The 27,925-nt window shown below is 46.5% G+C and overlaps 1 protein-coding gene across 2 annotated transcripts in view; it reads left to right on the plus strand.

The window, feature by feature from the left end:
- The window catches only part of GARRE1 (granule associated Rac and RHOG effector 1), a 61,802-nt gene that overhangs the window by 13,958 nt on the left and 19,919 nt on the right, over window positions 1-27,925 (plus strand). For both annotated transcript variants that reach the window (XM_071567204.1, XM_071567205.1), the window contains 3 exons: window positions 17,076-18,356; window positions 25,222-25,428; window positions 27,735-27,875. In XM_071567204.1, coding sequence (XP_071423305.1) covers window positions 17,904-18,356; window positions 25,222-25,428; window positions 27,735-27,875 — 801 coding nt within the window. In that variant the 5' untranslated portion in view covers window positions 17,076-17,903. The remainder of the gene's footprint in view (window positions 1-17,075; window positions 18,357-25,221; window positions 25,429-27,734; window positions 27,876-27,925) is intronic.

The raw sequence follows: 27,925 nt of genomic DNA on the forward strand, positions 1-27,925 counted from the left end.
TCTTGATCCAACCCCACTGTGATCACCAGCCCAGGGCACGGAGTGCCAGAGTGATCACTGTGGGGTTGGATCAAGGGTTGGACTTGTTAATCTCAGAGGTCTCTTCCAACCCAACTGAGAAGAGAAGAGCAACGAGGCTGGAGAAGGGACTGGAGCACAAGTGCTGTGGGGAGAGGCTGAGGGAGCTGGGGGTGTTCAGCCTGGAGAAGAGGAGGCTCAGAGGTGACCTCAGCACTGTCTGGAACTCCCTGAAGGGAAGTTCTGGCCAGGTGGGGGTTGGTCTCTTCTCCCAGGCACTCAGCAATAGGACCAGGGGGCACAATGGGCTCAAGCTCTGCCAGGGGAAATTGAAGTTGGAGAGCAGGAAAAATTTCTTTGCAGAGAGAGTGCTCAGGCATTGGAATGGGCTGCCCAGAGAGGGGGTGGATTCCCCATCCCTGGAGGTTTTTCAGCTGAGCTTGGCCGTGGCACTGAGTGCCATGATCTGGTAAAGGGACTGGAGTTGGACCAAGGGTTGGACTTGATGATCTCAGAGGTCTTTTCCAACCTAATTGATTCTATGATTCTGTGATTATCTAAGTGGAGAACATGATAAAGACCTGCAGTGGAAGTTGGGGTTTACACCTCAAGTCCAGCAGCAGGTTCTGCCCAAATGGGTCATGGTTCCCTGCGCGCTGGTACTGAGCTCTTTGTCTCAAAGCAGATGGAAGGGGAAGTTTTTGCCTAAGTAATAATTTCCCTTCCTTCTCCAGAGCCACTGTGGACGTTGTTGTTTCCATAATACTGCTTATGGAGCAGCAGTGGGGGTTGAGTTCTGTCCAACATTGGTCTGGCTGAGCTGTGGCCCCTGTGCAACAGCTGCCCTGGGATTGGAGGGGATTGGGAACAGTGGCTGAGTGGGAATGCGTTAGGTGAGCTCTGTGTTCAGACAGAGGATCCTGGCTGGGTCTCCTGAGAGGGGAGGGTTTGCAGTGTGGGGTTCTTGTGGAAAGAGGTTCCCTGGCAGGCTCCACTGGGCTGGATCAGGTGTGGCCAGAAGGACAGAGGCAGAAGGCACATGTTGTCTAACCTGGCCATTAATTCTATCTTAAATACAGTGTTTACTGGATCATGTTATCCTTGTAGATCGTGTTAATATACTTAGTATTTTAAATTGAATTGTTAAATTATTTTTTAAACATTGATTCAATGGCTATGTTGTTAAAGCAAACAATCAGCCCTTATGATGGGCAGTGCCCACTTCAGCAGCAGTACCAGAACTCCTGCTGGCACAGTCCTGCCTTGCCTGGTACCTGCTCTTGGTGAAAGACACATTGTTTTTCAAAAATTGTTCTCAGGTTTCCTTTCAGAAATTAAAAAAAATAAACACCACAAAATTTTCAGTGAGCTTACAAGTTTTTTCATATGCTCATTATTTTGAATGTTCATATGGACTGTTGTATGTTAAGAGGGTTGTTGTGAGCTGGTGGGGTGTGTGTTGCCTATGGAGCAGTGACTGGGCTCCGGGAGCCCCTGCCCTGGGAAGGAAGGGCTTTAAAGTGGTGTCCTGTATGACTGGTACAAATTGGGTTTCTGTCTTTATGGCTGATGAAGAATATTCTTAATGCAACTAAACCCCCTTAAGCTGCATCCCCACAAGTTTATGAAAGATGGGAGTGGAAACTCCTCAAAAATTAGAGACTCTGATGCTGCCCTTGGGGAGGATTTTAGACTCACTTCTGTACCTCTCATTCTAAAGCCAGACTGGGGGAAATATTTTTAAGTTATATTTACATTGACAAGCAGTATTATATTAGTTCTTTAATTATGCATTTTATTACTCTGGTGTCTGTAAAATACCTGATTAATTTAGTATTTTGATGTAGCCAGGTTGTTGGACAGTGCTGTTGTGATACTCTTTTTCCATTTGAATAACAGTATCCTTTTGAAAACATACTTTCAAATATTTTCCTAGTGGCATGATAAATTCTTGTGGTTGTCATTCATTGACCTGAGAATCTCAGTGTGGTTTTTTTCAGATGTTTCTAGTCCTCGTTTTGAGGTGGGGCAGAGAAGTTTTCAAATGTTGACCCTTGAGACTCAAATTACCATTCAAAATACAGCTTTGTAACTTTTTTTTTACTGAGGGATGAGACAGTCCTGTGCTGCATTTATCATTTATGTTGCCAAGGTAATTCTGTCTATTTTTTAAATAAGAAAAGAATTGTTCTCCCCCAGTAGTCACCAGGAATGCATCTCCTGGGCCATCCTGGGTGCGGTGCTGCTGCCATCCTGCTGGCCTGGGCTTCATGGGGTGCCCTGCACATTAATGGGGTGACTCTTGGCTCCACAATTTCCCTGTTGGTTTTCAGTCCATTTCAAAATCCAGCTCTGCTACCTTAAAAAGTCCTTACACTTGCTTTTCTGTAGCCTGGTTTGTGTTCCTTGCCTGCTTTTCTCCCTGTTTGCCAGAGCTGTCCTCCCTCCCACGGGCACTGCTCAGTCCGTGTGGGACTGCTCACAGATCCAAACGGTGCCCTGCTGGGAACGGGCTGGGATCTGTGGGAGGACACACCTGGGGCATTTACCACACCTGTCTGTGCAACCCAGTGTGGGACAAGCCATGTTTATTGTGAGGCACACTGATAAGATGTGTATCCAAAATAATTTAGCAAATGGTGTCATAACACAGAATGTCTTGGTTCGGGCATTATTCTTGCCCTAATTTTGTTTATGTGGTCAGGTTGGCCTGTAACTGGTTATGTCTTTGTGAAGGACTGGGGGCAATTTCTAGGCTGACTGGCTTTCTGATTAACCCACAGAAAGCCTTGTTTTGCAAGGCTTGGTGTAAGCATCACAAGTAGTTGGTGTGCCATTGGGGTTCCTTTGTTCACTCTGCCAGTGCCCCGTGCCCAGTGGGTCCCTCTCTGCAGGGTGGGCACACTGCAGCTCCCTGGGGATGATCTCTGGGACTGAAGGAGCTCCTCCTGGTCTGGCAGAGCAGTGCCAGCGTGTGGCTGTGCAAAGGCAGCCCCGGCCCCTCCTGGCAGCCCCGAGGCCCTGCCCATGTCACACTGCTGCCCCAGGCTGGGGCTGCCTGCTGGAAACTGCTTGTTTGGCAGCACCTGGGAGAACCTTTCTTTGTTCCTCAGGGAGCTGTTCGTGTCAGAGTGCTTTTGTGTGGCAGTTTGTTCATGGAGAAACATTTTGCTCTAGCAGCTGTACAAATTGGGTGTAATTGGTAAAAATATGGGAGAGGGTTATGGATAGTGCTCATTAATTAAAAGCCTCCGTCTTGACCACTGCCATTGTGGCCTAGATGGGTATCTGATCCAGCCGGTCACTTTAATTGGCTTTGTCTAACAAATGGTACAGAATCAGTGGCAAACAAACTACATACTTTGTTGTTGCAGAAACCACAAAAAGTTTTAAGTGAAGTTCTCCTGAAGAGATGGTGTCAGATGAGAAGATTTCCTTTGTAATAAACCCCTGTAGATTGCAAGGCTTTAACTTAATGTCCACAGATGGTGTGAATAATTGCTGGAAGTTAATGTCCTGCTTCACAAAGTGCCCTGAAGTGCAGTTCTATTGTATTTTAAGGTCTTCAGATCAACCTTCCAACAAATAAAGCTGTTTCATTGCAGTGGAGTGCTGACAGTAGTATTGACAATCTCTTTTTTAGAGAAAGCTTTAAACCTATACTGTGTAAATACACCATGTTTCTAATGCTCTTAAAAGTAATGTTAAATTGTGCTCAACAAGAAACATGTGGCTATAAATTCTGACATACTCTATAAATATCTGGCGTGCACCATCCCAACTGTCGGAAGCAGAGTGTGCAGCACGGAGGATATTTAATTAAAAAAATTGGGATAAGGGTCGTGAATTGTAGGCTAGAAATAGCAAATCAGATTAGAGGTTATGTTTCAGGCATGGAGCTGTCTCGGGGGGGGGACAGAACAAGGTTACTCCAAGGTTTGGAGCCTGGCTGGGGGATGGGGAGAAGGGAGGGAATGCAGCAGTGGCCAAGCGGGATGCCTGGGGGAGTTTGTAGCAAACATCCAGCAGGAGTTGCCAGGCACTGCCCCGATGCTGAGCACTGGAACCTCCTCCTCCCAACACGTGCTGGTGCTGGGCTGGGCCTGGGCAGTGCCTGTGCCCCTGGGGGCCTGACTCCAGCAGACAGTCCTGCTGGGCAAAGGTCCTGCTCTCGTCTGATGCTTGGGAAATGTGTTTGAAAGGGCTCTGTCCCAGCCCATGGGCGATGCATCAGCTGGGCTGGGGGCATTGCCCAAGTGCCTCTGGCACCTCTGCCGTGTCTCACGGCTGGCAGAGCCGCCCTGTGGCGCAGTTGGTACCGCAGAAAGGCCCTGGGTCACACACGGGGCTGGCAGGGAGTGTCACCATGGCTCAAGTCACCTCAACATTAATGTAACCCTGGTCTCTCATGTTGCTAATAAATTTTCAGTGTAATTGACACATTAGAAGATGACACCTACAATTTAAAATAATTTTTTCTAGTCTTAAATTGTGACCCAGATGCAGCTCTGTTAAGGAGCATGGAGAGATGCCACAGCATGTGCTGGGTGAGGTGCAGAGCCAGGGCCTTCCCCTGCTCTGTGGGTGCCACTTGGTGCTTCAGGGGGAACACACGGGAGGTTTCAGGAAGATCCAACAAACCAATGGAACACTAACTCTTCAGGTTTGCCTCTGGATGGTTGATTTCTACTGAATGGATCAATCCCATTGTGTTAATTTGTTTTGTGGATTAAAACATTACATCTGTTTCTCTTTTAAAATGTGTTATAGCAGCATAAATATTCCATTGTATCCTCTGTCGTGCAAAAGATTTCTTGCACAGCTCAGTGTAGAAGTATTTGGCACATAACGTGGTGACAAATCATGCCCATGACTGAGGGCTTAGTTGTCCATAAAACTATCAGTACTTTTAATTTTGGGACATGGTAAGGTGGTGTGACTGTGTTTTATATGTTGTAAATTAGGGTTGATAGTTATTTAACAATTGATAATTTTAGTGGGAAGTATTTAGGAGCTTTCTGGTGACTCCATTTTAACCTAAGAACGATGCAATCTTTTAAAGGCCCAAACTTGCATTCCATCAGCCAGCTGGCATCAGTATTTGTGTGCACATCAGCCTGACTGCTGTGTGCCTTTCCATGCCATGCTCTGAATGCAGCAGCTCCGAGCCCGAAGGGAGAGAGGCTGTGTGTGCTGCTGAGACAGAATGCCATGTGTGCATTTGTTAGCAAGGACCTCTCTTGTGGGGTTATTTATATGCCTTGGGAGCATCTACACCAGATATAAAAAGCCCAGATTTAATCTCCAAATGTGTAAATTTACTTGCATTGAAAGAAATTGAACTTCATTATTGAGAGTGTTAACTGTGCCTTTAAGAAGCAGGAAAGCAATAGCCTGTTAAAATATTAAAGCACTTGCTTTTCTTAATAAAAGGTAAATAACTTTAATCAAGCTGGTCTTCCTAGGAAGAGCATGTAAAATGCAAACCCCAAGTAACTAATTGCTCTTAAACCCAGAAATGTCCTGCAGCTCTGAGGTGTGAGGAGTGGATGGAGAGGACCGAGGCTGCCCTGGTGTTCCTCAAACTGCAGCTTTTCCATGTTAAGTTGCCCTGGGCCTTATTTTGGCGTTTACGTTGTGTGGCTGAAAGGCAAGGAATAATTGTGTGGCCTGAAATAGCAGGTGGGATTACTGGAGCAGCCCATGGAAGGTGCTGGAATCTGCAGTCCCTGAGCTGCCATGGTGGGGGGTTCTGCGGACACTGGCTGGGACTGGGGCTGCTGAAGGGGAACCCTGTGGTCCCCACAGGCTTTGCAGGAGATGGAGTGAGCCAGGGAGGATTGGTCCAGTTGTCAGCTGTGCAAAGCAGGCAGAGAACCAGAGAAGCACCAACCTCTGGGTGGTCTTGGAGGGGGAGGTGTTACAGGTGGCCAGTTCAGGCTGAATCTTCTCCTTTTGATTTGTATTAGACATTTATAAACTGGAAGGGTGCTATATTTGATCTTATAACTAATCCTGTTTTGACCCGAGCTATGCAGGATGAGTAAGTGCTATTTTAAAAATCTCATCTATATTTTATTAAGCCTTATAAATTCTGGTCTTGATGAGGAGCTTCATGCTGTGCCCAGGACACACAAGCAGCTTTTTTGATCAGGAAAAATGAGGAAAGGTTATGAAGTATGCATGCTACTGCTTCTACTTTGCTAATCCTTATGATCTCCAACTACTTGTCACCACTGTTCCTTCATCAGCTACAGAAATTAGTTCTGCATAATCTAATCTATTACAAACCATAGATTTGTTAGAAATAAAGCATTTTGGCAGTTCCAGAAGCCTCCTGTTACAAAGGTCTAGTACAAGAATGATTTTTAGATTTAAAGTGAAAGCTACTCAACTACTACTGTTTATGAAATTGCTATTTACAGTAGTGTTATGCTTTTGTAGTATTGTGTACACACTAATGTTTGGGTTTGTTGTGGGAAGGAGGCTGTTATTCACACTGGGTTGCTCTGGTTTATTCATATCCTGTGACAGTGAATCAGATACTGCTGTCTATATACAGCCTGAATTGGCAGCCAGCTTTGGGCCCAAATATGGTAAACATAATTATCTTCATTTGCTGTAAAAATACATTCTCCTTAGTTGAACATTTTCATGATTACAGTTTTCTGATAATTCCATAATTTTCAGCATGAGAGGGATATGAAAGGCGTAATCATCGTGTCCCTCTCTCCAGCACAGAAGATAGTTTGTTTTGCTGGGCAGAACTCCAGCTGTTGAGTGCTGAATTTGCTGCAGCTCCAGCACAGAGCCCTGAGCCGTTTGGGAGCTGCTCTCAGCACAGGGCTGTGCTGTGCAGACACCAATCCCTGTGTCAGGGAGGCACAAAACCCTCGTGGCTGCACCGTCATGTGGCACTAATGTGTGTGCTGATGTCAGGCTTTCTGATGGGTGCTCCTGTTTCCTATTTTTGGAAAGGAAATTCGTGTCATTTCAGAATCCTTAATGCTTTGCAAGCAGCAGACTGTCAGCGAGTTGGGGGAGAAGGCAGACAGGAAGATAAAGCTCCTACTGTGTACTGAAGGGAACAAATATTAGTAAATACTGGGTTTAGTTTCAGTCAGAAAGAAGTATTATGGTGATACTTGTTACATAGGAAAAAGAGAATAGTTTACATGTGGAAATACAGGCTAATAGTAGCCACTTCATCTGCACAGATGGGTTAGGATTAGTGGATTTAATGCAGCTAAGGAAAAGCATTTGCAGAGTTTTTTCTTCCTCTGTTTTCATGTAGTCTGGTACCATGAGAATGTTGTAGACGTATTCTGTGGCAAGTGTTGAGAACTCAGAAGCAGCACAGTAATTTGGGAAAGGAAAGATTGTTGCTGTTCAGTTCCTCCAAATGTTTTGAAAGCTTTCATCATCTTTGGTGCAAACAGGCAAAAAAAAAGATGAAAAATCACATACAGGCTTTACAGGCTTTGCTGTATGTAATCTGTCTCATGTTTCAAGTACTCAAAACTTCCTTCTTCATAGAAGAGCTTTAAATGTGTAGGTGATCTGTAATTTTCTCTGCCTTGAAATGCTGCCTTTGCCTGACACGCTAAACTGATTAAAATGTCTGCTGCAGTTACTCTGAGTTTGGGTTTTCTAGAGGTGCACAGTGTCACACACTCTGTTAGGACAGTTTGCTTTAGGGGTGTTTATCTCAGTGGGAGAATTCAGCTGTGTGTGTGCTGGGCAGAGGGAGCCCTGGAGCCGGTGTGGGGGGTGTTTGTGGGGGCAGCCTGGTGGGAGAGGGACAGCTGGGTTAGGGGGGAATGTCCCTGTTGGCAGAGCAGTTGTGAACACTGGGCTGTGATACACAGCCCTCAGGGACCACTGAGGGGCAGGGAAGGAGAAGGTGACTTCAGCACTGACCCAGCCCACCCTTCCCTGTCCCATGGAGGCTGTAAATGCAGGGTGAATTTGTGGCAGCACTGATTTGGAACTGTCCTCCATGGTTTGCTGCATTTGGATTTCCTGAGCCTGCGGTGAGCCTTTAGTGACCCAGATGAGCCTCTCTGCAAGGAAGGGTGGTGAGAGACCAGAACTGGAGACTAAATTTGAACTGTGGGTAAACCATGGATTTATGCAGTGACTTAAGTGTGTCTCTGGCTTTGCCAACACTGCTGGTCCCTTCCAGGGTTATTCTTCTGACTCTGCTGTTCAGTATCAGGACAATGTTTAGCAAAACCAGTCGGTAACAACACCAGATCATCTTCCTCAGTGGTAATGACCAGGCCAGAGCCCATCACTTTGTATGTGAGGCTAGGATTGTTTTTCCATGTATGAGTTGATAAATTTTTCCATAATTAATCTAGTGTCTTATTTTAGTCCCTCAGCCCTGTAAAGTTGTGCCCTTCCCTGTGTGTGTATATATATCTGGAGACAGATATGTAAGTGTCATGCCTGGATGCTGTAGTATTGACCTGGGCTCTTATTCCCACTTGTCTTTCCAAGTCTTGTTTAAGGTATGATTTATTTAGAGCAATGAAAGCTCCCTCAGGAGAAGCAAACTTATGAAAGGTCTGTTGAAGGTAGCATTTAAAAATGTCTTTAGTTTATTTCTCTACATTCTTTGTCCAAGGGTGGGAATTACTCCCACTTTTCTGGGTGCAGAAGCTTTTCCTGCAGTGCTTGGGTCCATGGATAACTCATTTTAAACCAGTGGGAACAGAGCTGCTCATGGAGCCCTCTGCCTGGTTTCTTGTTCTGCACTGACTCAGCAGTAACTGAGCTCTTCCAAGTGATTTCCTAAACCTCTTCAATGAATTTTCATAGACATTTTTTGCGTGGATCTTAAAATGTGTATTGAAAACTTCTCTCTCCAGTGAATGATACTGAAAAACAGGTATGACATTTGCTTAGCTGGAAAGCTGCAATTCCTGATTTATCAAGGAGGTTGGACTCTTAGCTGACTGTGTGGGAAACACCACTAACTACTGGCCCTGATCACGTACCTGAGTCCATTGCTGAAGTTTAAGGTGTCTGCCATAATCTCCTGGGATTGTTGGGGTTTTGGGGGGTGGTTGTTGTTATTGTTCTTTATTGTATCATGAAAGCTGGTCTTCTGCACAAACTTGGGAAATGATGATTTTTGTAGTAATCATTACACAACAGAGAAACAATGAATGTTTGTTCTTCATGTTTGTTTTTTCTGTTAGAATTTAACAAGGAAACACCATCCTAGACTCTCTGTGCTCACAGTTGTACTCCTAAATACAGTTATCAGGAGCAACAGGGTGAAGAATAGTCTGACATTGGTGGCTTCTCTGTGTCCTAGAAAGACTTCAAGTGTGTCTGTGTGTGTGTGTCTGTGTGTGTGTGTGATGTGCTGGCTGGGTGTGCAAGGACAGGCTTGGGACTCACCTGAAATGACCATAACTTGGCCATGATGCACAAGCCTGACCAAGCAGTATTCCCATTCCATATATGCTTAATTGAATATTTCTGTAGGTCACTCGACTTCCCTTCAGCAAGAAGTGAAATCTGTGGCTGACAAAGATAGTTTATAGGAAGACATGTTAACTTATTCTCAAGATCTTCTAGAAGTTCCCCGTCCCGTGGTTGAGGCCATGGCCTGCAGTCGGTCCCTCTGATTGGGAGAGAGGTGTGTCTTTACTGAGGGATGCTCTTGGTGTGCACAGGTGTCTGTTCCCCAGCAGACCTGAAGGATCAGGGATCTCTGGAGGTGAACTGTTGTGGGAGGCAGAGCTGGGCCTTTTCCACACAACGTTTGTGCTGCTCATGCTCGCTCTCACTCTGGTCCCACGAGCCATCTCTTCATCCTGGCGTGTTTTCCAGCTCTGATCAGAGTGTGCCCATGGCAGTGCATCCTTCTGGGAGATGAGAGATGGAGCCTTGAGTCTCCTCTGGCTGCCAGTCACATTTGCTGGGAATTTGTCACGCTGTGTGCTGCCCTTTGTCAGGCTGCTCTGTCAGAAGAATGGACGTTACTTCCGTTCTCTTTCCAGTGGGGAACTGGTCCTGCTTCCAGTGCAGATAACATAAGCACCCATTGCCAAGGGTGAACTGGAACAGACCCTGATCTGACACTGGTGTCTATTTTTGATGTTGGGGGAGGCAGCCACGTCTGAAGGAAGCTCTGGTTTAATACGTTCCTTTCACCAGCTTTTCCTTTTGCTGTCATATCCAATTGATGAGACTGGAGTTAGTGCTGTTTGGTGTGTTGCATGTTTTACTTCAAAGTGTGAGGAATCTTCTGATGGACTGTGGGCCCTGCCTTGGAAAAATCCAGCTCCCTGTGCTGCCAAGTGTGAATCCTGCAGAGGGACACCTGCCTTCCACACATGTGTTTGGGGGTGTAGTGACACAGGCCAGGGCTCTGAGGGCTCAGGAGTTGGAAGTGTTGTAATGCTGAGCAGCCAAGGCCCTCAGTACCTACCCAGCTCCCAAAATTTGGTATTCTTCAGCCTTTTCCAGTTCTCTCTGTTTCTCAATGGTTTTCACAACAGAGCATTTGGTGATTTGGTTCGGTTTTGGGCAGGGCATGGGGATATCAGTGAAATTTTGTTCTTTGGGTCCATGAAACCCAGCTGCTGGTTTAACAGGCGTCCATGCTTTGTTTTGTGATTGCTTCGTGGGGAAATGAGGTCAGTGTCTGAATTAGTAAGTTGCTCTGCTGAAGGTTGAGGTGCTCAATTTGACACCTGTAGTTAAACTGCGCTAAGTACTAGTCCTGAAGGGCATGTCCTGTGAGCTTTGGTCCCCAGCTGGGGAGGGAAGTCACTGAGTTGGTCTGACTGTGGCTGTTGCCCCCCACCCGACCCCAGGGCAGCCAGGGTGGGCCAGGGCACCTGGGAGCTGGTGCTGGGAAGGGCAGACCCTGGAAGGAGCATGTACCCAGCAGGAGCTTCGTGGATTCACTAAGGATGCGCTTGACTACTTTGTTGTTTTGGTTTTTCCTCCAACTGTTCTGGGCAAGCAGCCAAAAAGGAATCCCAATGAGCAATTCATGAGCTAACAAGAACTAAAATGATTTTGGGATAATGGTCTATTTTTGTCTCTCCCCCTCTCTTCCTCTAAGAGGAGGTTTTTACAACTTGGATGACACAAAAAGAGTCAAACCAACAAATCTCTCCAGGAGGTGCCTGAATGTCCTGGTGGCTGCAGCCCCTCCCCGTTAGCAGGACTGTCAGCCCTGGGAAGCAGCGCTGGTTTTCCTGGCTGGATTTGTAGCCCAGGGATGGGCACCAGAGGCAGTAGGGGTGTGGTGATACCAGCGTGTCCCTTCCAGCTGCTGTCCCTGCTGGCATTCCCAGGCTGTTGTCCTGTGTCCTGACAGCAGTGGGAGCGAGCCTGGGAAAACCCAAGCCTCGTGTGCCCTGGTGGTGAAGGTAACCAATACTGGTTAACCCCTATAAAAGCACTTGCATGCTTTAACTATTTATGATGTGTTGGTAAGAAATTCCAGGTGCAAAGCAACTTGGTTGGTGTCAGAGGTGAATGCAGTTTTTCTGCCAGTCAGCATTACTTGAAGGTGGCTCTTCTTGTCAACTAAAGAGTTTAATTTTCTTGTATTGTTCTGAAAAGTTTCCTGTCCAAAACAGTATTTAAAAATGAAAACAAATTTTAAAAGCTCCCACACTGAGATGAGCTCAGTTGGTGAGAGGATGGTGCTAATAACACCAAGACTTGGGTTTGATTCCTGTATGGGCCATTCACTTAACAGCTGGACTCGGTGGTCCTTGTGGGTCCCTTCCAACTCAGAATATTCTGTGATTCTGTGCCACCTCATTTCTCTTTATGGATAGATTGAATATATTATACAGGTGCCATTCTGATGGCAATTTTAATGTTAATAGATTTGGTGTATTGATTGAGAGTAGTGGAGATGCTGTAGTCGAAGTCAGAATTTGATTTCTCAGGTTGAGATTTGTTGCTGAAATTCTAAATATTATTTATATTGAATCCCTGGTCTGTGGATTCCAATTTCTAGGATTTTTTAATGGATATGTTTTGTCAATGCTAAGCACACTGTATATCTCTAGATGTAATCCATCTTTAGTTTGGGATAGTGTAAAATGAGTCAACTCCCAGTAAAAATCTCTGCAATATTATATTGATGTCTGTCTTCAAATCCCTCCCCAGAAGCAGTTGAGGCTGTACCTGACTGTTTTCCTTAATTATTTATGAGGGTCAGGCAGAGTTTATTTGGAAGAGTTTCCACTGTCTTATTCCACTTATGTTCTTATCTGCAATTTAACCTGTGTGAAGGGGAAGCAGGAATTGGCCTGTTGGAGCCCATGGAGCCCGTGGCTCTTCCCTGTGGATGGGGATCTGCAGTGGCTCAGCTGTGCCCTGAGCAGGGACAGCCCTTCCCACGGCCCCTGTGTGGCACTGCCTTCCATTTCTGCTGGTCAGGTCTGTGGTCTGGAGCCTCCCTGGTGGGGGCTGTCGGTGCTGTCTGCTCCCAATCCCTGCTGTTGTCCATGCTGGGACACCCCACAGCTCCGGGGCTGTCTGTGCTGTCTGCTCCCAATCCCTGGTGTTGTCCATGCTGGGACACCCCACAGCTCTGGGGCTGTCTGTGCTGCCTCTTCCCAATCCCTGCTGTTGTCCATGCTGGGACACCCCACAGCTCCGGGGCTGTCTGTGCTGCCTCTTCCCAATCCCTGCTGTTGTCCATGCTGGGACACCCCACAGCTCCGGGACTGTCTGTGCTGTCTGCTCCCAATCCCTGCTGTTGTCCATACTGGGACACCCCACAGCTCCGGGGCTGTCTGTGCTGTCTGCTCCCAATCCCTGCTGTTGTCCATGCTGGGACACCCCACAGCTCCGGGGCTGTCTGTGCTGTCTGCTCCCAATCCCTGCTGTTGTCCATGCTGGAATGGGACACCCCCCAGGTCCAGGGCTGTCTGTGCTGCCTCCTCCCAGTTCCTGCTGTTGTCCATGCTGGGACACCCCCCCAGCTCCGGGGCTGTGCTACACATCCTTCCCAGCCAGGGTCCCTGTGCTGGGCCTTCCTTGGCCAGGATGTCTGTGCTGGAGGCCAATACACAAGTTGTTGCTGCCTGGTCCTTTTTTAGCTCAGAGACAGCTGGTGGTGGGGGCAGTAGAAGAGTGACTGGTCTCCAGGAGCCAGCCTGGGCTTCCCTGCCCATTGTGCTCCCAGTTTGCTGTCGGGTGCTGGAGACCATTTGGGATCTCAGAGGAGGCTCAGAGGTGACCTCAGCACTGTCTGGAACTCCCTGAAGGGAAGTTCTGGCCAGGTGGGGGCTGGTCTCTTCTCCCAGGCACTCAGCAATAGGACAAGGGGGCACGATGGGCTCAAGCTCTGCCAGGGGAAATTGAAGTTGGAGAGCAGAAAGAAATTCTTTGCAGAGAGAGTGCTCAGGGATTGGAATGGGCTGCCCAGAGAGGGGGTGGATTCCCCATCCCTGGAGGTTTTTCAGCTGAGCTTGGCTGTGGCACTGAGTGCCATGATCTGGTAAAGGGACTGGAGTTGGACCAAGGGTTGGACTTGATGATCTCGGAGGTCTTTTCCAACCCAATTGATTCTATGATTATCTGTGTTTAAGGTATTCCCCATTGGACTCTGGGTGGCCTGGCCAGGTGATGGGTGTGATGTACACACCAGTGACAGCAGACTGTGAAGGTGGAATGACACCTTTCCTAGTGCAGTAACTTTGGGATTTGCAGAGGATTTGTGTCCCTAAATGCGAGAGGGAGTCGGTGTGTTTTGGACAGGAGGCCCTTGGCTCTGGCAGCTTCCTGGCCTTTTGGCCTTGCAGGAGGTTTGTTTGTTCAGGCTTTTCCCTGCTAAGCAATCTGGCTCTTCTGGGTTGTGTCTTTTGGAGGTCCTTTTTTTTTTTTTTGAATGTCAGTTGAGCTTAGTTGCTTTCGTGTTTGATTGTTTCCCATGAATGGTGTTCCCATGTTGAGTTCATCCTGAGCTGTGGAATCTGTATCTCATAAAATTAAACCCACCACACAATAGCTGGAAGTGTTACATTCAGAAAAATGAGCTCAGGTGTTGTGGATCATCTTACCCTTATGTGTTCTGTGTCATGTTCACTGGAATGACAACAGAATCCAGAAAGAACAAGCAGTTTTTGAACTGAGGTCAGAATCCCTTTTAAAGCACTGCTTCCTCTGCTCAGTTTCCTGGGGTGATTCAGGGGAAACGTTGCCTTATTTTCTAGCAGGGTAATCCCAAACAGGATGAAGGGGGATTAGACCCCTCATGCTGGTCCAAAACAGAAACTGGGAGGTGCTAAATGCCATTTGTCTGAAAGTTTTTCCTGTTAATTTGTACCTCTTACAACTGGTGCATTGGAAGAAAGTGTTTTTCTGGGCAGCATCTTTAGCAGAAAGTTTTGGATGCTGCATTTAAAACCAGTAGTGAACTCAATTTGCACGTTCACTGGTTTTCCTGCCATTCCTGTTTCCCCAGTGCAAATGTGGCTGTTTTTAGGGCAGCTCCTGCAGATGTCTGATTCTCTGTGGGAGTTCCAAGAGTCCAAACCAGTAGCAGTTCCTCAACTTCAGCATTAACTGCTCCAAGTGAGAACACAAACAACGTGATGAGCTTTTCCAGTAGCGTTTTGCAGCTTTGAATGTTTAGTGTGGAGCTGCATTTGATACTATCAACCAGTTCTGTTACAGTGTTCAGTAGTACCTGAACTGCACTGGTTTGGTGTTTGTTACATAAAGCAAGGACTAAAATACCTTTGCTTGTGGTGTGGTAACTCTTCTGGTGCTTTCTTTATTTGATCTCTGTATTTCTGTTTTCTGTAAAATGAAGTATAAGTTTTATATTTTGAACTGATAACACGCTGTTCTTGTATCATTAGAATGAAACACTGTGATTATTTTTTCCCCCTATTATGGCAAGGGTGAGCTTGGCCCAAAGTTCATGGGGTTACAGTGTGGAGCCCTCACTTTGAGTCCCTGCCCCACGGGCACTGGGGGAGCTGCAGCTGGGGAAGGGAAGGGAGAGCGTGGGAATGTTCTCCACTGCACTTTTTCAGGCAAAGATGCAAAAGGAAGAATGTTTATTCTGTGTGGAGCTTGTCAGAGAGCTCATTACAGAGAGCCTCAGCCACAGTGTTCACACACTGCCTGGTGCTGAGACCTGTGGCTTTCCTCTGTAAATAAGGATCTGCTGGAGATACAAACCGGCCTCTTTACATGTCTGTGCTGATTTTATTGCAAGGGAATTCTGAAGAATTGAGTAGGTACCTGCAGGTTTGACTGTGAAATTGTCTAGCAGTAAAACACAATGATTTGTTGTGTTTGTTTATAGCTGCAGAAAACATGAAACCACCATTTTTTCCTATTTATTGCATTTATGTGCTTTCTGGGGTGCAGCAGGTTTATGTGTTGGCTGGATGTGTGACTGTTCCAGGTGATGAGTGCAGTGTATTTGGTCCTGAAGGGCTCCCTGTGCAATGACAACCACCACGCTGGGAGATGCTCCTCCAAGTCAGGGCCCTAGAGCTTGAAAAGCCCTTCTCAGCTTTTCCCCCTTCTGGCCCTGGTTAGCATCAGATATTTCATTATCATTTCTTAAGTTCCTCTGCAATGTGAAATCCATGTCTGCTTAGGGAAAGCAATCACTAATTTCCTTATATATTGCTTTTAAATTGACCATCTCTCTTGTTCCATCTCTCTTTACATGCAGTCAAGGAAACCAACTGAAAATGCTTCCCACTGTCAGGCACCATGGCTTGTAAGGCAAGGAGAAAAATATTTTCAGTTATGCATCTGATATCAAGACTTCCTAGAAAACTCTGAATTTAATGTTTATTGCATTGTGACACATTCAGTGTGAATACTGAGAGAGGTATAAAGTAGTTAGGGAGGTAAGTAATCAGCTTAGGGTACTTCAAGGGATGCTGAAATGCATATGGGATTTTCTGCTGTGTTTCATCTGTTTATCAGGGGTTTAAAAGTGGGGATGCAAAAGAATGTTTGCTCTCTATCTTGGAAGCAGAACCATCTGCAGCAATGACTTCCTGAAGACCTTGTGCCCTGTTGTTTTAGTGGGAGTGAGACTGTGCAGCTCTGGATGTTTGTCCTGCTGTGTCTTGCCTTGTTCTTGCATCCTACACGTGTATCAAAACATATTGTGGGAATGAAGTGATGTTGTGCGTGTTCAGACAGGTGGGAGTAAGAAATTTTGACTGTATTTCCCAACCATTTTGACAATATTAATACAAGTTTCATTTCTCAAATATAATAGCAAAAGAACATTTTGCTGTTGAAAGTAAGGGCTCCCTCATGTTACTCTGGATTATTCTTTTAAGTGCTCAGAGAAAAGACCTGGTTACTGTTTGATATTATCCTTGTATGTTGCAGTTGCTGCAGTGAGGAAAAGAAGGTCCTTATTTGATAGAACCAAGTGGGGGGTGTGAGTAGAAGAGGGAGAGAGTGGCCTGAAGTGGAACTGGAGCATCTCTTGGGCAGTTCTGCCTCATACAATACCTTGTGTGTGACAGATGCTGTCCATCCTCTGAGATGGGATGTGTGTGTTGTATTTCTCAGCTCATCTCAGGTAGGAAATAGGCAGATTTGTCTGTCATTGTACTAAAAAGAAATGAAGGACCTGTATCTATTACAGGTAAATTAGTAAACTAATTTACTTAGTAAATTATTAAAATGAAGGGGAGAGTTCTGAGATAAATGATGGTGCGTGAAAAAAGGTTTAATTGACTTCATTCTTTAATTATTGTAAAAGGATGAAATTATAAAATGTGATTAAACTCCCCTTGAGCTCTGCAGTAATAGTCTCACTGTTCTTAGCTGTGCAAGACTTGCACTGGGGATTAACTAGTCTTAAGTTTGACAGTCTAGAATGGAAGAATTAACAAGGAGTTATTCCACAGTGTTGAGGTTGGGCACAGGATGACACCAACTTGTCCCTGTGCAGCTCTCCCTCCCTCTGGGTCTTGTGTGCTGTTGGCAGTGTATGCACAGGACACTGCAGGAGTTAAATTCTTAAACCTTCTCATTGTTCCATTACATTTTAAACTTTTTTTTTCCCTTCACAGGAAATGACCTAGAGGCCTTACAAATACATTTGTGCATTTTTGTTCTGAGTCTACAACTGAGGGCAAATGCAGCCTGGAAGCACCACTTCTTAATGTTACAACGGAAACAACTACCTCAACAACCAGGGGAAGGGGAGGAAGGCTTGCAATAATAAACACTCTGATTTTTAATAGCTTATACTTGCAAAGTCTTCTCTAAACAGAGTCCAGATTTTTGGGGTTTTTCCCTCTCCAGTATTAAGAAGAGACACTACAAGTAAACTAATTTGGCAGACTGGATCTGTCAAGACATTTGAAGAAATTTGATCTGCTGCCATAAGGATTTGCTTTTTCAAAGAGGGAGCCCCTGCACTGCTTTACAATCGCTGTTGATCGGTGGTTTGCTCCACTTTTCCTCATACTACTAATGGGAAAATCGTGCTAAGGTATTGCTTCTAAGACTCTTGTTTGCATTGACAAGAATAACTTTTGTGGTCTCCACAGCAAGTTACAATCTCCTGCTCATGAAGAGCTCGTAGGTGACGGCGTCTGTGCCCCGGCTGGCTGTTCTGCGAGCGGAGCAGATCCCGAGCAGGAGCCGGAGCGGTGCCGGACGCTGGGCTGGCTGCTGGAGCACAGCTATCGCTGCAGCGGGGCTGCACTGAGCACTGAAACCACGGCGTCAGCACATCGCTGCCTTTCCCACCGCTGATACAGCTTACACAGAGCCTGCCTTTCTGCGATGCCTTTTGTGAGCCCCGTGTGCCCAGCCCCGCGCCGCTCCCGCACATAGAGCCGCGGCAAGGAGCCCGAGCGGCGCTGCCCCGGCCCCCGCACCACTGCTCCCCTATGTATTGCTGCAGCGCCCAGGAGAGCAAAATGGACTACAAGCGGCGCTTTCTGCTTGGCGGGTCCAAGCAGAAGGTGCAGCAGCACCAGCAGTACCAGCTGCCCGAGCTGGGCCGGCTGGGCGCGCCGCTGTCCGCGCCCGCGCTGCTGCCCGCCGTGCCCGCCGCCACCCCCATCGCCGACATCCAGCAGGGCATCTCCAAGTACCTGGACGCGCTCAACGTCTTCTGCCGGACCAGCACCTTCCTCACCGACCTGTTCAGCGGCGTGTTCAGGAACTCGCACTACTCCAAGGCGGCCCTGCAGCTGAAGGACGTGCAGGAACACGTCATGGAGGCCGCCAGCCGCCTCACCGCAGCAATAAAGCCAGAGATTGCAAAAATGCTCATGGAGCTCAGCGCGGGGGCCGCCAACTTCAAGGATCAGAAGGAGTTCAGCCTGCAGGACATCGAGGTGAGTTACCTTGGGGCACTGTGTTCATGTGGAGTTTCATTGCTTTGTAATTGGACTCGTGTTCAGAATCCCTTCCACAGCAAAAGTTCTCTCTGCCTTGCCACGGATTTGTGGGCAATGCTGGTGAAAAAAAGAAACTCTTCATATCTTACATAAAAGGAACACACTAAGTCATTTGCTGTGCCTGAGCTCCAGCTGTGTTGAGTTGGGTATGCAGTAGGTATTTCTATAGAAGAATCAACAAGACAAAAGTTTTAAACAATTTTCTGGTTTGTATTAGCTGATGTTTAACCATCAAACTCTAAATTAACCTACACTTTCTGTGGTATTTTCCATTCTGAGGGAAACCTGAACACATGGGAGTAGCATATTGTCATCAGTGTTGGGGTAAAACTGCCTATTAGTTGTCTAATAATATTTTATCAGACCCTAAAACATTTTTGTGGTTTTGAGCTGTTGAGTGCAAGAGGAGAACACCACACTGGTGTGAGAGATTTGTGCTGTGTGAATTTGCCCTGACTTTGCTGTGGTTCTCCCACACTGGCAGCGAGTGCCCCGCAGTGAGGGCTCAGGGATTTGGGGATGGAGAGGATCCCCAGCTCCCCTCAGGCCTGGCTGGGCAGGTCTGGCTATTGCTCTAGTAAATGTCTGTGTTATGGAACAGGCAGTGCTAAGTGAGAGGCATGTATAAATCCCTGCAGTTTTAAGTAGTTCCTCATGTTTTGGCATATTTCTTTATTTTGCAGCAGTCTTTGCAAAGTTACTCCTTCAGAACTACATCCTGAGTGTAAAACTTTTGAACTTTTGGGTTCTCTTGCTTTTGCTTTAGCTTTCAGGTGCCTTTGTAGGAACAAATGTGATGTGTCTGTCAGGCATTACCTGCTTTCCCTCACTGCAGCACTTACAGGTGGAGGAGTTAAGCAGAATGCTCTTTGTCAGTCTTATTTCTCCCTGCAATTACATATTACAGTTTTCAGTGTTGTATACTTAGTCTGGAGTGAAGTAAGGTGGACTGTATATTTGTTCTAAATCTCTTCTGTGGACTGGTATTTTTAAAAACAATCCAGTAACATCCCTGTTCAGCTAAAGCTATAGCAATATATATATATAAATATGTGATTCATGAAATTAATTAATCTTTGTAGTACTTGTGCTGAAAGACCTTTTGAATTAAGGCAAAAGCAGCTGAAGCACTGCCTGTCTTCTGCAGGGAGTTGTGGACTTTGAAACTGCCTTTCCAAGTGTTGGCCCTTACCTGAGTACTGTGCAGAGACAGAGGGTGGTGGTTGTGCCCAGGAGACCCCGAGCAGCTGCTCCCTCTCCAGGGGGACCTTGGCAGGGGGCAGAACAGGAACAGACTTAAGTTTGTCAGTGACTTGAAAGTACAGGATAAAAGTTATGCTGTCAGACCTGCTGACTTAAAAATAATCCTGAACAAGTGAGTTTTCCAGTTGGGATGGAATCCCGAGGGGAAAGCTGAGTGTTGCAATAGAGTGGAGCCCACTGGGCAGCAGTTCTAGAGAACAGTCCTGGGCTGATGGCAGTCGTGTGTTGGGTAAGAGTCAGTGCTGGGCAGTTGCAAGTGATAAATCAATGCTGTTGCTACTGTGCAGAGAGGCAGTTATTGTGTATTTAACACAACCTTAACCTGCAAGGACCATGAACTGAGCTCTGAGCTCTCCCCACTTGTTGTTGTGGCCCTAAACACAGCAGTGCCTGTGCACATCACTGCTGGTGCACTTAGAGAACAGGGGGCAGCTGGAGAGACACCAGAGGAGAGCAGCAGGTAATCAGACATCCAGGAAATGGGACTGCAGAGGCAAATTGAGAGGATGGGCTCTACAGAAGAGGACACTAACAGGAAAATCAGAATTGCTCAAGTGTGTGAGAAGCTGCCAGGACATGTCCCAGTGTCCTGTTCTTCATGTCCATGTGAGGTGGAGCAGGGAGCAATGAACTTAAAGTTCAGAAGGAAAGATTCCCATAGTCACTGTGGAAATCCCTTGTAGTGTTAGTGGAGCATTGATGTGGGTTGCTACAAAGGGCAGGGAGCAGCACTCGCAGAACAGGCTGAACCTGCACCTGCCAAACTGACCCCTGTGAAACTGCTCCTTGCTGGGACAGTGGCATGACCAGCTGGGAGCCTCTCCCACTCCGCCTTTCTGGCATTTGAAGACTGAGCTGTTGATGCTGGAATTTTAATTTAAAAAGTGTAGTTTGGGTTTTTCCCCCAATGTATAGAAATGTGAACATTTCATAAAGCTGTCAGCAGGATTAAAAGACTCAATGGGAGCACAAAAGTATGAAGGGCTTGTCTGACTTCATCAGGGTTTACTGAACAGGGAGGTGACAGGGAAAGAGTGTGAGGCAGTGTAGTTGTTTCCCTGGAAAACAGGAGGGGGACAGAGGAGTGTCTGGAGTTGCTCTTGCAGTAGTAGGTGAGTGAAAGAACTTGGAGCTCTGTCTGGAAAGAGCTGGGAGGTGGTGCAGTGTGTGAGTGGCAGCTCAGCATGCCCTGAGAACACTCCAGAGTCCCCCCTGGAGGGATGGGCTCTGGTGTTACAGAGCACTGGGAGGGCAGCTGGCACTCACAACCCCAAATTCACGAGAAGGACATGAGAATGAGACTTTATCCATGAGCCCAGCTATGGAAAATGAAATTTTCCTAAGCCTTCCTCAACACAGGCTGGATGTTTTTGGGAGGAATGAGAAGTCCCAGCAGAGCAGGTTTGGCTTTAGAAGGGAAGCAGAGCTGTGGCTTTTGTGAGGTGCCACACGTTTTTATCTGTGCAGTGGGCTCTGGTCCCAGGGAAGGCAGTGCCAAGAAAACTCAGGTTTTGGTGAACGTAACCTGACTTGGGTTTGGACTAAAAAAGGTGTGTAACCTGGGCTTGTAGCACTGGGGGTGAGGGGTTTAATTTATTTATTGTTACTTAGCAGAACAAAGCTTGCTAGTTCAGAGCTGTCTGCCAGGCTGTGTGAGAAGGTGACTTTTCTTGATCAAAGTGTTGGTGACAGATGTTTCCCAAGGTTTCTTAATTTCAGAAATGCAAATGCTGTTTTTTATTTTCTTCCTTTCCTTTTCCCCTTTCAAAAACCTTTGAATTCTCAGGTGTTCTGTGCCTGAATGGGTGAGGAACAGCTTGGAAATCAGGGGGAACAAGAGTATGTTTATGTTGTTTTCTGTACCTGTTTGTAACTTCTGTTAATAAAAGCATTAAAGGAAATCCCTGGGGAGGAGTGAAACTGGAATAAAGTTGGTGTATTCCCTCCTGTCTTGTGAAGCTTTGCAGAAGCCTCAGTACTGCAAAATGGAAGGATGACTTGTAGTTATAAGGACCTTGTGTGTTGTCTCAGAAGTGGAGTATGAGAGGGATGTACATGTTGCCTTCCTGAACAACAGGGAAGCACGAGTGGGCCCAGATACATTCTTGGATACTGTTTTGTATTAAATGGAGTTAATTTTTGGCTTTTATGTGTATAAAATAGCCTCAGATTTTTGAACAAGAAGCTCATGAGACAAAAATGTCTGAGTAAATATTAAATGTAGGTTTTCCTTAGCAAACACTGTAAAGCCCAATTTAACTGTTTTTAAATTATTCTTGCCCTGGATTTGCAGGCATTGGCTTCAGACTTTTCTGAGCTGAGGAACTGTAGTAGCAAAACAATGTTTTGTCTTACATTTTAATTGCTGCTTTTTAATTTTAAAATGCTTCACACTTCAGTTCTTCTTTGCTAAGTGATAGTTAGCAGTGTAGTAGCTGTCAATGTCAGATTATCACTGGGAGATGACACTGGTTATTTCCTGATTTTATAACTGGTGCCATTCTGTTTTTAAAAATCTGCTGTCCAACATTTGCTTGCCAGGGAATTTACATGGCATGAGTGTTTAGCAATGAAATGTGGCAACTGTGTGCCCCCTTTGCCCAGTGAGATACTCCAGAGCTGACTGTGTGCCCCACTAGGAGGGGAATGTGGGGCAGAGGGACCCAACACACCTGATGCTCCTGCTGGTTGGGGACCAGTTTGATTAAACTCATCGCCTGTTTCAGAGACAGGGGAGCCTGAAGTGAGACTTGCCCAGAATCCCATTGTTTCCCACTGCCTGAACAGCCAAACAGATCCCTTAGGCCAGGCTGTTCAGCTGCTGAGACAGAGACCTGTCCCACCTCCCTGGGTCAGGGGGTCGAGGGGCTGGAGCTGCATTTCATGGAACAAAAGGTTTGCAAGACCTCACTGTTTAGGCAATAGAAGGGATTCTAAAAAATTATTTAAGGAAACACTGTCACTACCAAGAAAATCTCACTAGGTGATGATTCCAGTTCAGCTTTGATTCCTGCATGGCCTGTAGGGTTTAGTTTGTGCTTATTCTGGTCTAAAGCAGGAGAGTCAAACATTCTGTGTGGGAGGGCAGGGAAAACAAACCTGAAGAAGAGGTGGGGATGTCTGTAACTGCAGCAAGAGCATCCATGTGCTCTCACTGCTGCAGGGACTGTGCAGCAGGAATTCTGTGCTGCTCTCACAGCCCTGGGCTGGGAGGGCACCCACAGCTGAGACACTCTGAGCTGGAACTCCCCAGCCTGAGCTTTAAAGCAGAGTGAGTTTGGCATCTGCCATCAATCCAAAGGGAGTGCAAACCCCCCAGCACTGTGAGAACTGAAACAGTTAAAACCACCCTTACCCAGGCCAGAGCAAGGCTGAAGTAGGTTGTTTTTCAAACAAAATAGAAGTCCAGTAAAGCAGATGGTACTATTTATCTCTGCTGTTTAATACTGTAAATTATAGTAGGAATGTTGTGTGCTGCCACTTAAAACCTAGTTTTTGTGTTTATTTTGAGCATTATTCCCAGGCTGGGGAAACTTCAACCTCTGTACCTTAAATATTCTTTGAAATTTAATCGCCTTCAAATTCCTAATGAGTACTGGTTCCATCTTCCCCTGAGAACTGCATTCTTCCTACACAGAAGTATTCGGATCACCAGTTGCCTTTTCCTGCAATTTTCCTATAAATCTTTCTAATCTTGTAGCCAGGAAAGTTGGAGTTTTCTTCATTTTATCGTTTGCTGACTGCTTTTTTTAATAAGGCAAACTCCACTTCCAGAGGTCAGTCAAAGTACCAAAAATGTTTAATTTTGTGCCTTGTACAAAGAAGGGAAGTGATTGAACCAGAATGGAATGTGGAAAGGAGTCTGGATGCAGTGGAAAAAAGCATTGCCACCACTGGTTCCTCTGAAGTAGATAGTAAATGCATATAGCTGTTGGTGTGACTGCAGAGTCTTGCCAGGAAGATCATTGTGTCTGAGTATTTTTATTCCAGAAGAATGTTGCTGAAAATGAGCCAGATGATTTAGTGGCTCCAAGGCACGATGACTTTGTACATTATCTGTGTATTTTATGAATTATTCCTAAAATGGAATTCAAGCAGTATCTTTTTTAATAAATCAAAGTCAAATATACATTTTTAAACCCTTTGTGTGATAAACTCCATAAAAGAAACACTTGGAATAGCTTTGCATATTTCTGCAGTGGTTTGGAAGCACTTGCTTCTCGGCTGCTCTCCAGTTACTCCTGGTTGTAAGGTTTGGTCTGCTCAGGACCCAAAGGAGCAGACAGAGCATCCCCTGGTGCTGGGGGCTCTCCACACTGTCCCTGGTGCTTCCACCTCTGCCTGTCCTTCACCCGTGCTGGCTGCACCACAGCCCTCTGACACACCTGGGGGGCTCGGTCCTGACTGAGGCACCTCTGTCTTTGGGCACAGCTCTGGGCAGGGCTGGGACTGTGCAGGGACAGGGGGCAGGGCTGGGACTGTGCAGGGACAGGGGGCAGGGCTGGGACTGTGCAGGGACAGGGGGCAGGGCTGGGACTGTGCAGGGACAGGGGGCAGGGCTGGGACTGTGCAGGGACAGGGGGCAGGGCTGGGACTGTGCAGGGACAGGGGGCAGGACTGGGACTGTGCAGGGACAGGGTGCAGGGCTGGGACTGTACAGGGACAGGGGCCAGGATTCAGGGCTAGGATCTCCTTCCTCACCCAGGGACAGGGTCCAGGGTGCAGAGCTGGGACCCCTTCCCAGTCCAGGGACAGGGTCCAGGGTGCAGAGCTGGGACCCCTTCCCGGCCAGTGCTGGTACTGCCCTTGGTCCAGGGAGCAGAGGAGGGACCAGCAGCTTTGGCTTCCCTGCCCTTCCTCGGCCCTTCCCATTCCAGTGAACTATTCCAGAGAGCAGATTGGTGCTGGCAGGAGCAGTTCCTGTCAGACACTGCAGGTGCCAGGGCTGCAGCTGTGGGCACTGTGCACAGTTATGGGGCAAAAGACTTTTCCTGCCCATGTCCTACCTGTTGCTGCTCCCCTGGGAGGACAAACTCCTCAGATTTTATGATAATGCTTTTAAATTATTCACGTTTTGTTGGTGCTTTTTGGGGTTTTATCATAAATGCAGCCAGGTGTGTGTGCAGGTGGATGTTGCTGTTGGCTCTGCCCTTGTCACAGTGTGCTGCTCCCATTTCTGTGGTTCCATGTGCTGGACATTGCCAAGTGACTGAGCAAGCTTTGCATTCCTCCAGTGGCCATAACCTGAGTGCAGAAGTGAAAATGACCCTGGGTTAGCCTGGTGACCCCTCACTGATAGAACCCAGTGCTCACTCACCTCTTATTTTCAGTGAATGGTTAAATATCATGGGTTACTTATGATCTGAAGCACTATTTTAATAAAAAGAGATCAGAGTTTGGTTCCTTACCCCAAACACCAAACAGAAGGGAAGAAGGGAAACCTCCACGCAATAGTTCCTTACCCCAAACAGAAGGGAAGAAGGGAAACCTCCACGCAATCCTCTCTGTGCCTGAACCAGGTTTGTCTCTTCTCCTGCAGGTACTTGGGCGATGTTTCTTGACGGTGATGCAGGTGCACTTCCAGTTCCTGTCCCAAGCCCTGCAGAAGGTGCAGCCAGTGGCACATTCCTGCTTTGCTGAAGCTGTGGCTCAGGAGAGGAAGAACGTCAGTGGCACTGGAGCCTCCAGCATGAGCCCCACAAACGAGCTGGAAGATGCCATCAGGTCCTGGCGAGGAGCAGCAGAGGTGGGGAGGCCTTGCTGTGCTCACAGTGGGTTTGGTGTTACATTTGGTGAAACCTGAACTCAGGCCCCAACAAAGAACATCCCTGATCTGACAGACACGCTGCATTTGGAGGGGGGACAGTGCAGTTGGTTTCAGACACTGGGTCTCAGTTTCACATACGTGGTGTTGCACTCTGACCTGTGGGAAGTTCTCTTTGTGACAGGATTGTACATAAGGAGTGCACAAAGAGTGCAAACAGATTGTTGTTATTAGTAAGGAATTAGCAATGTTCAAGTGGGATTTGGCAGATGGGGGAATTGAAAATCAAAAATACAACAAGTTACAGTGAAAACAGGAAAATCTTGATGAAGAGTGATTTAGACAATGTCTATTTTAAATTCTGAGCATGAATTCTATTTCATACTTCAAAATTGTTGTGGTACTTTTTTAGCACTTTTATCTTTGTGGTGTTAAGTTTGATGTTGTCTGACCCATCCACTGTTGGAATGTGACCCATTTTACTTCAGTGTGCCCCTCTCTGCCCTTGTATTTTCACAAACATGTGCCATCTGTGGAACCCCTACTTTGCCAGCCAAAAAGGTGCTTAGCAAAGAGATTCAGGTTTAGGAGGTTTTGTGCTTTCCCTGGCACTGTTGGAGTCTGCAGAGTGATGGAGCAGAGTGGATTCAGACACAGAGGGTGGTTTCCCTACATTCAGGGCTCTTGGAGCAGGTGCTTTTCCAGCCCAACTTGTTAGTCACTGACTGGAGATCTTGTAAGGTCTCCATTTATTGCCACCACCTGCGAGGGACAGGAAAGCAAAGGAGGTTCCTTCAGAACTCTGAGTGCAGAGCAATTCTTTGGCATTTCTGCTGCAGCATAAATTTATTTCACTGGATAAAATAGGGATTTGGGAGTGCCTTGGGTGTACTAGAGATAATCCTAACAGGTCTGGTTCTGTAACAGCTGTACTCCTTTGGCATAAAAATAGTTAATTTTATGTGTAATATACTTGGCTCTTTATTTCAGTTTCTAGAAATGCCCTGTAAATTGCTATCACATTAGTTTAAAATGTGATTAAAACTAAAATTGGATTTGCAGATCTGGGACCTTAACTTTCTGTTTTGCCTTCTAACAACCCTCTTCAGCTATTTCTGTCTGTGAAACCTGCTCTTCAAAATAGTTCAGTACAGGTGTTACACTAATCAAATCCTGTATTAAACATGCAAGGGGAGGAGAAAGGAACAAAAGCAGGTTCTCCCTAGTTCCAGAAAAATAGGTGAAACTTCTTGGGTTTTATGATTAACTAAAAGTAACTGGTTTGGAGTGTTTGTGTGAGGTATTAGAATAGGATAAGAAAAATCTGTGTGCTGTGAATATATAAAATTGCTCTCTCTTACAGATATAGGGAGACTGATATACAGGTAATTTTGATAGAAGGCAGATCTGAAATACCAAATCTTTTCAAATTTTTATTTCTGGAGTGAAAGGCAACCCATTATTTCCCTATAAAATCAGCCTCTTGGCAGAAGAACATGATGCTGTTTCAGAACAAGGTTTAAGATGGTATTTTTTCAGCAGCCCAGAACTGTTTTTCCTCTTTAAGAAGTGCTTTGGGAAATGCAGTGACTGTGCATGTGTGAGCCACGTGTGTGTGCACTGGCTGTGGTACCAGGATCCCCAGTGTGGGCAGCCTGCTCCTGCCTAGGCTGGAAAATAAGCTTCCTTTGCCTTACCCTGCTCAGTGGTGTAGGATTTTACAGTTTAAACTCGATATTTGGCTTTTCATAGTTCTTGTTTTTCAAAATCATGTCCCACAAAGCTGTTTTCTTGCTGTGCTGAGCTGATCTGAGCATTGTGTGGCTCGTCTTGAGTGGCAGTAACCACCCATAATTTTATCAACTGTATCATCCTCTGTGGGCAGGAGTGTTTGTGCACGTGGTTTAACATCTGTTCTGTTTATGTGGCAAGTTTGTGTTGAAGTTCTGAGTCCCTGCTCTGGTAACCACAGCCATGGTGTGGTGTGTGCCACAGGGTCCCTGTGCTGAGAGAGCTGAAATAGAGACAGCCAACAATGTGAATCAGGTTGTTGGCAACCCCCTTGTACTGTGCAGGCTGTGAGAGCTGCACTTCCAAAGCAGCAGGGAGAGGTTCAGTGAGCTACAATAAACAGTCTCCTCCTCCAGGTCCTTCCCCAGCTGCTGCTTCTCAGCTCCTATAGGAGGTTTTGAACTCTGGGGGCTTTTTGTCTTGTTTTGAAATGGAATTAAGCTTGAGCTGGTTTAATGTTGCCCCTGTTTACACTGGATTTTTGTTTCACATTGCAGGCCACATCTCGGCTGCGAGAAAGAGGCTGTGATGGGTGTTTGGCAGGAATTGAAGTTCAGCAACTGTTCTGCTCACAGAGTGTGGCCATCCCTGAGCACCAGCTCAAGGACCTAAACATGAAGATTGACAGTGCTTTGCAGGTGCTTTTCAAGTCTGCTGCTTTCATGGATGTAGTACAGGGAGTGGGCCA

The sequence above is a fragment of the Pithys albifrons genome, chromosome 12 (genome assembly GCF_047495875.1).
Source record: "Pithys albifrons albifrons isolate INPA30051 chromosome 12, PitAlb_v1, whole genome shotgun sequence".
NCBI lineage: Eukaryota > Metazoa > Chordata > Aves > Passeriformes > Thamnophilidae > Pithys > Pithys albifrons.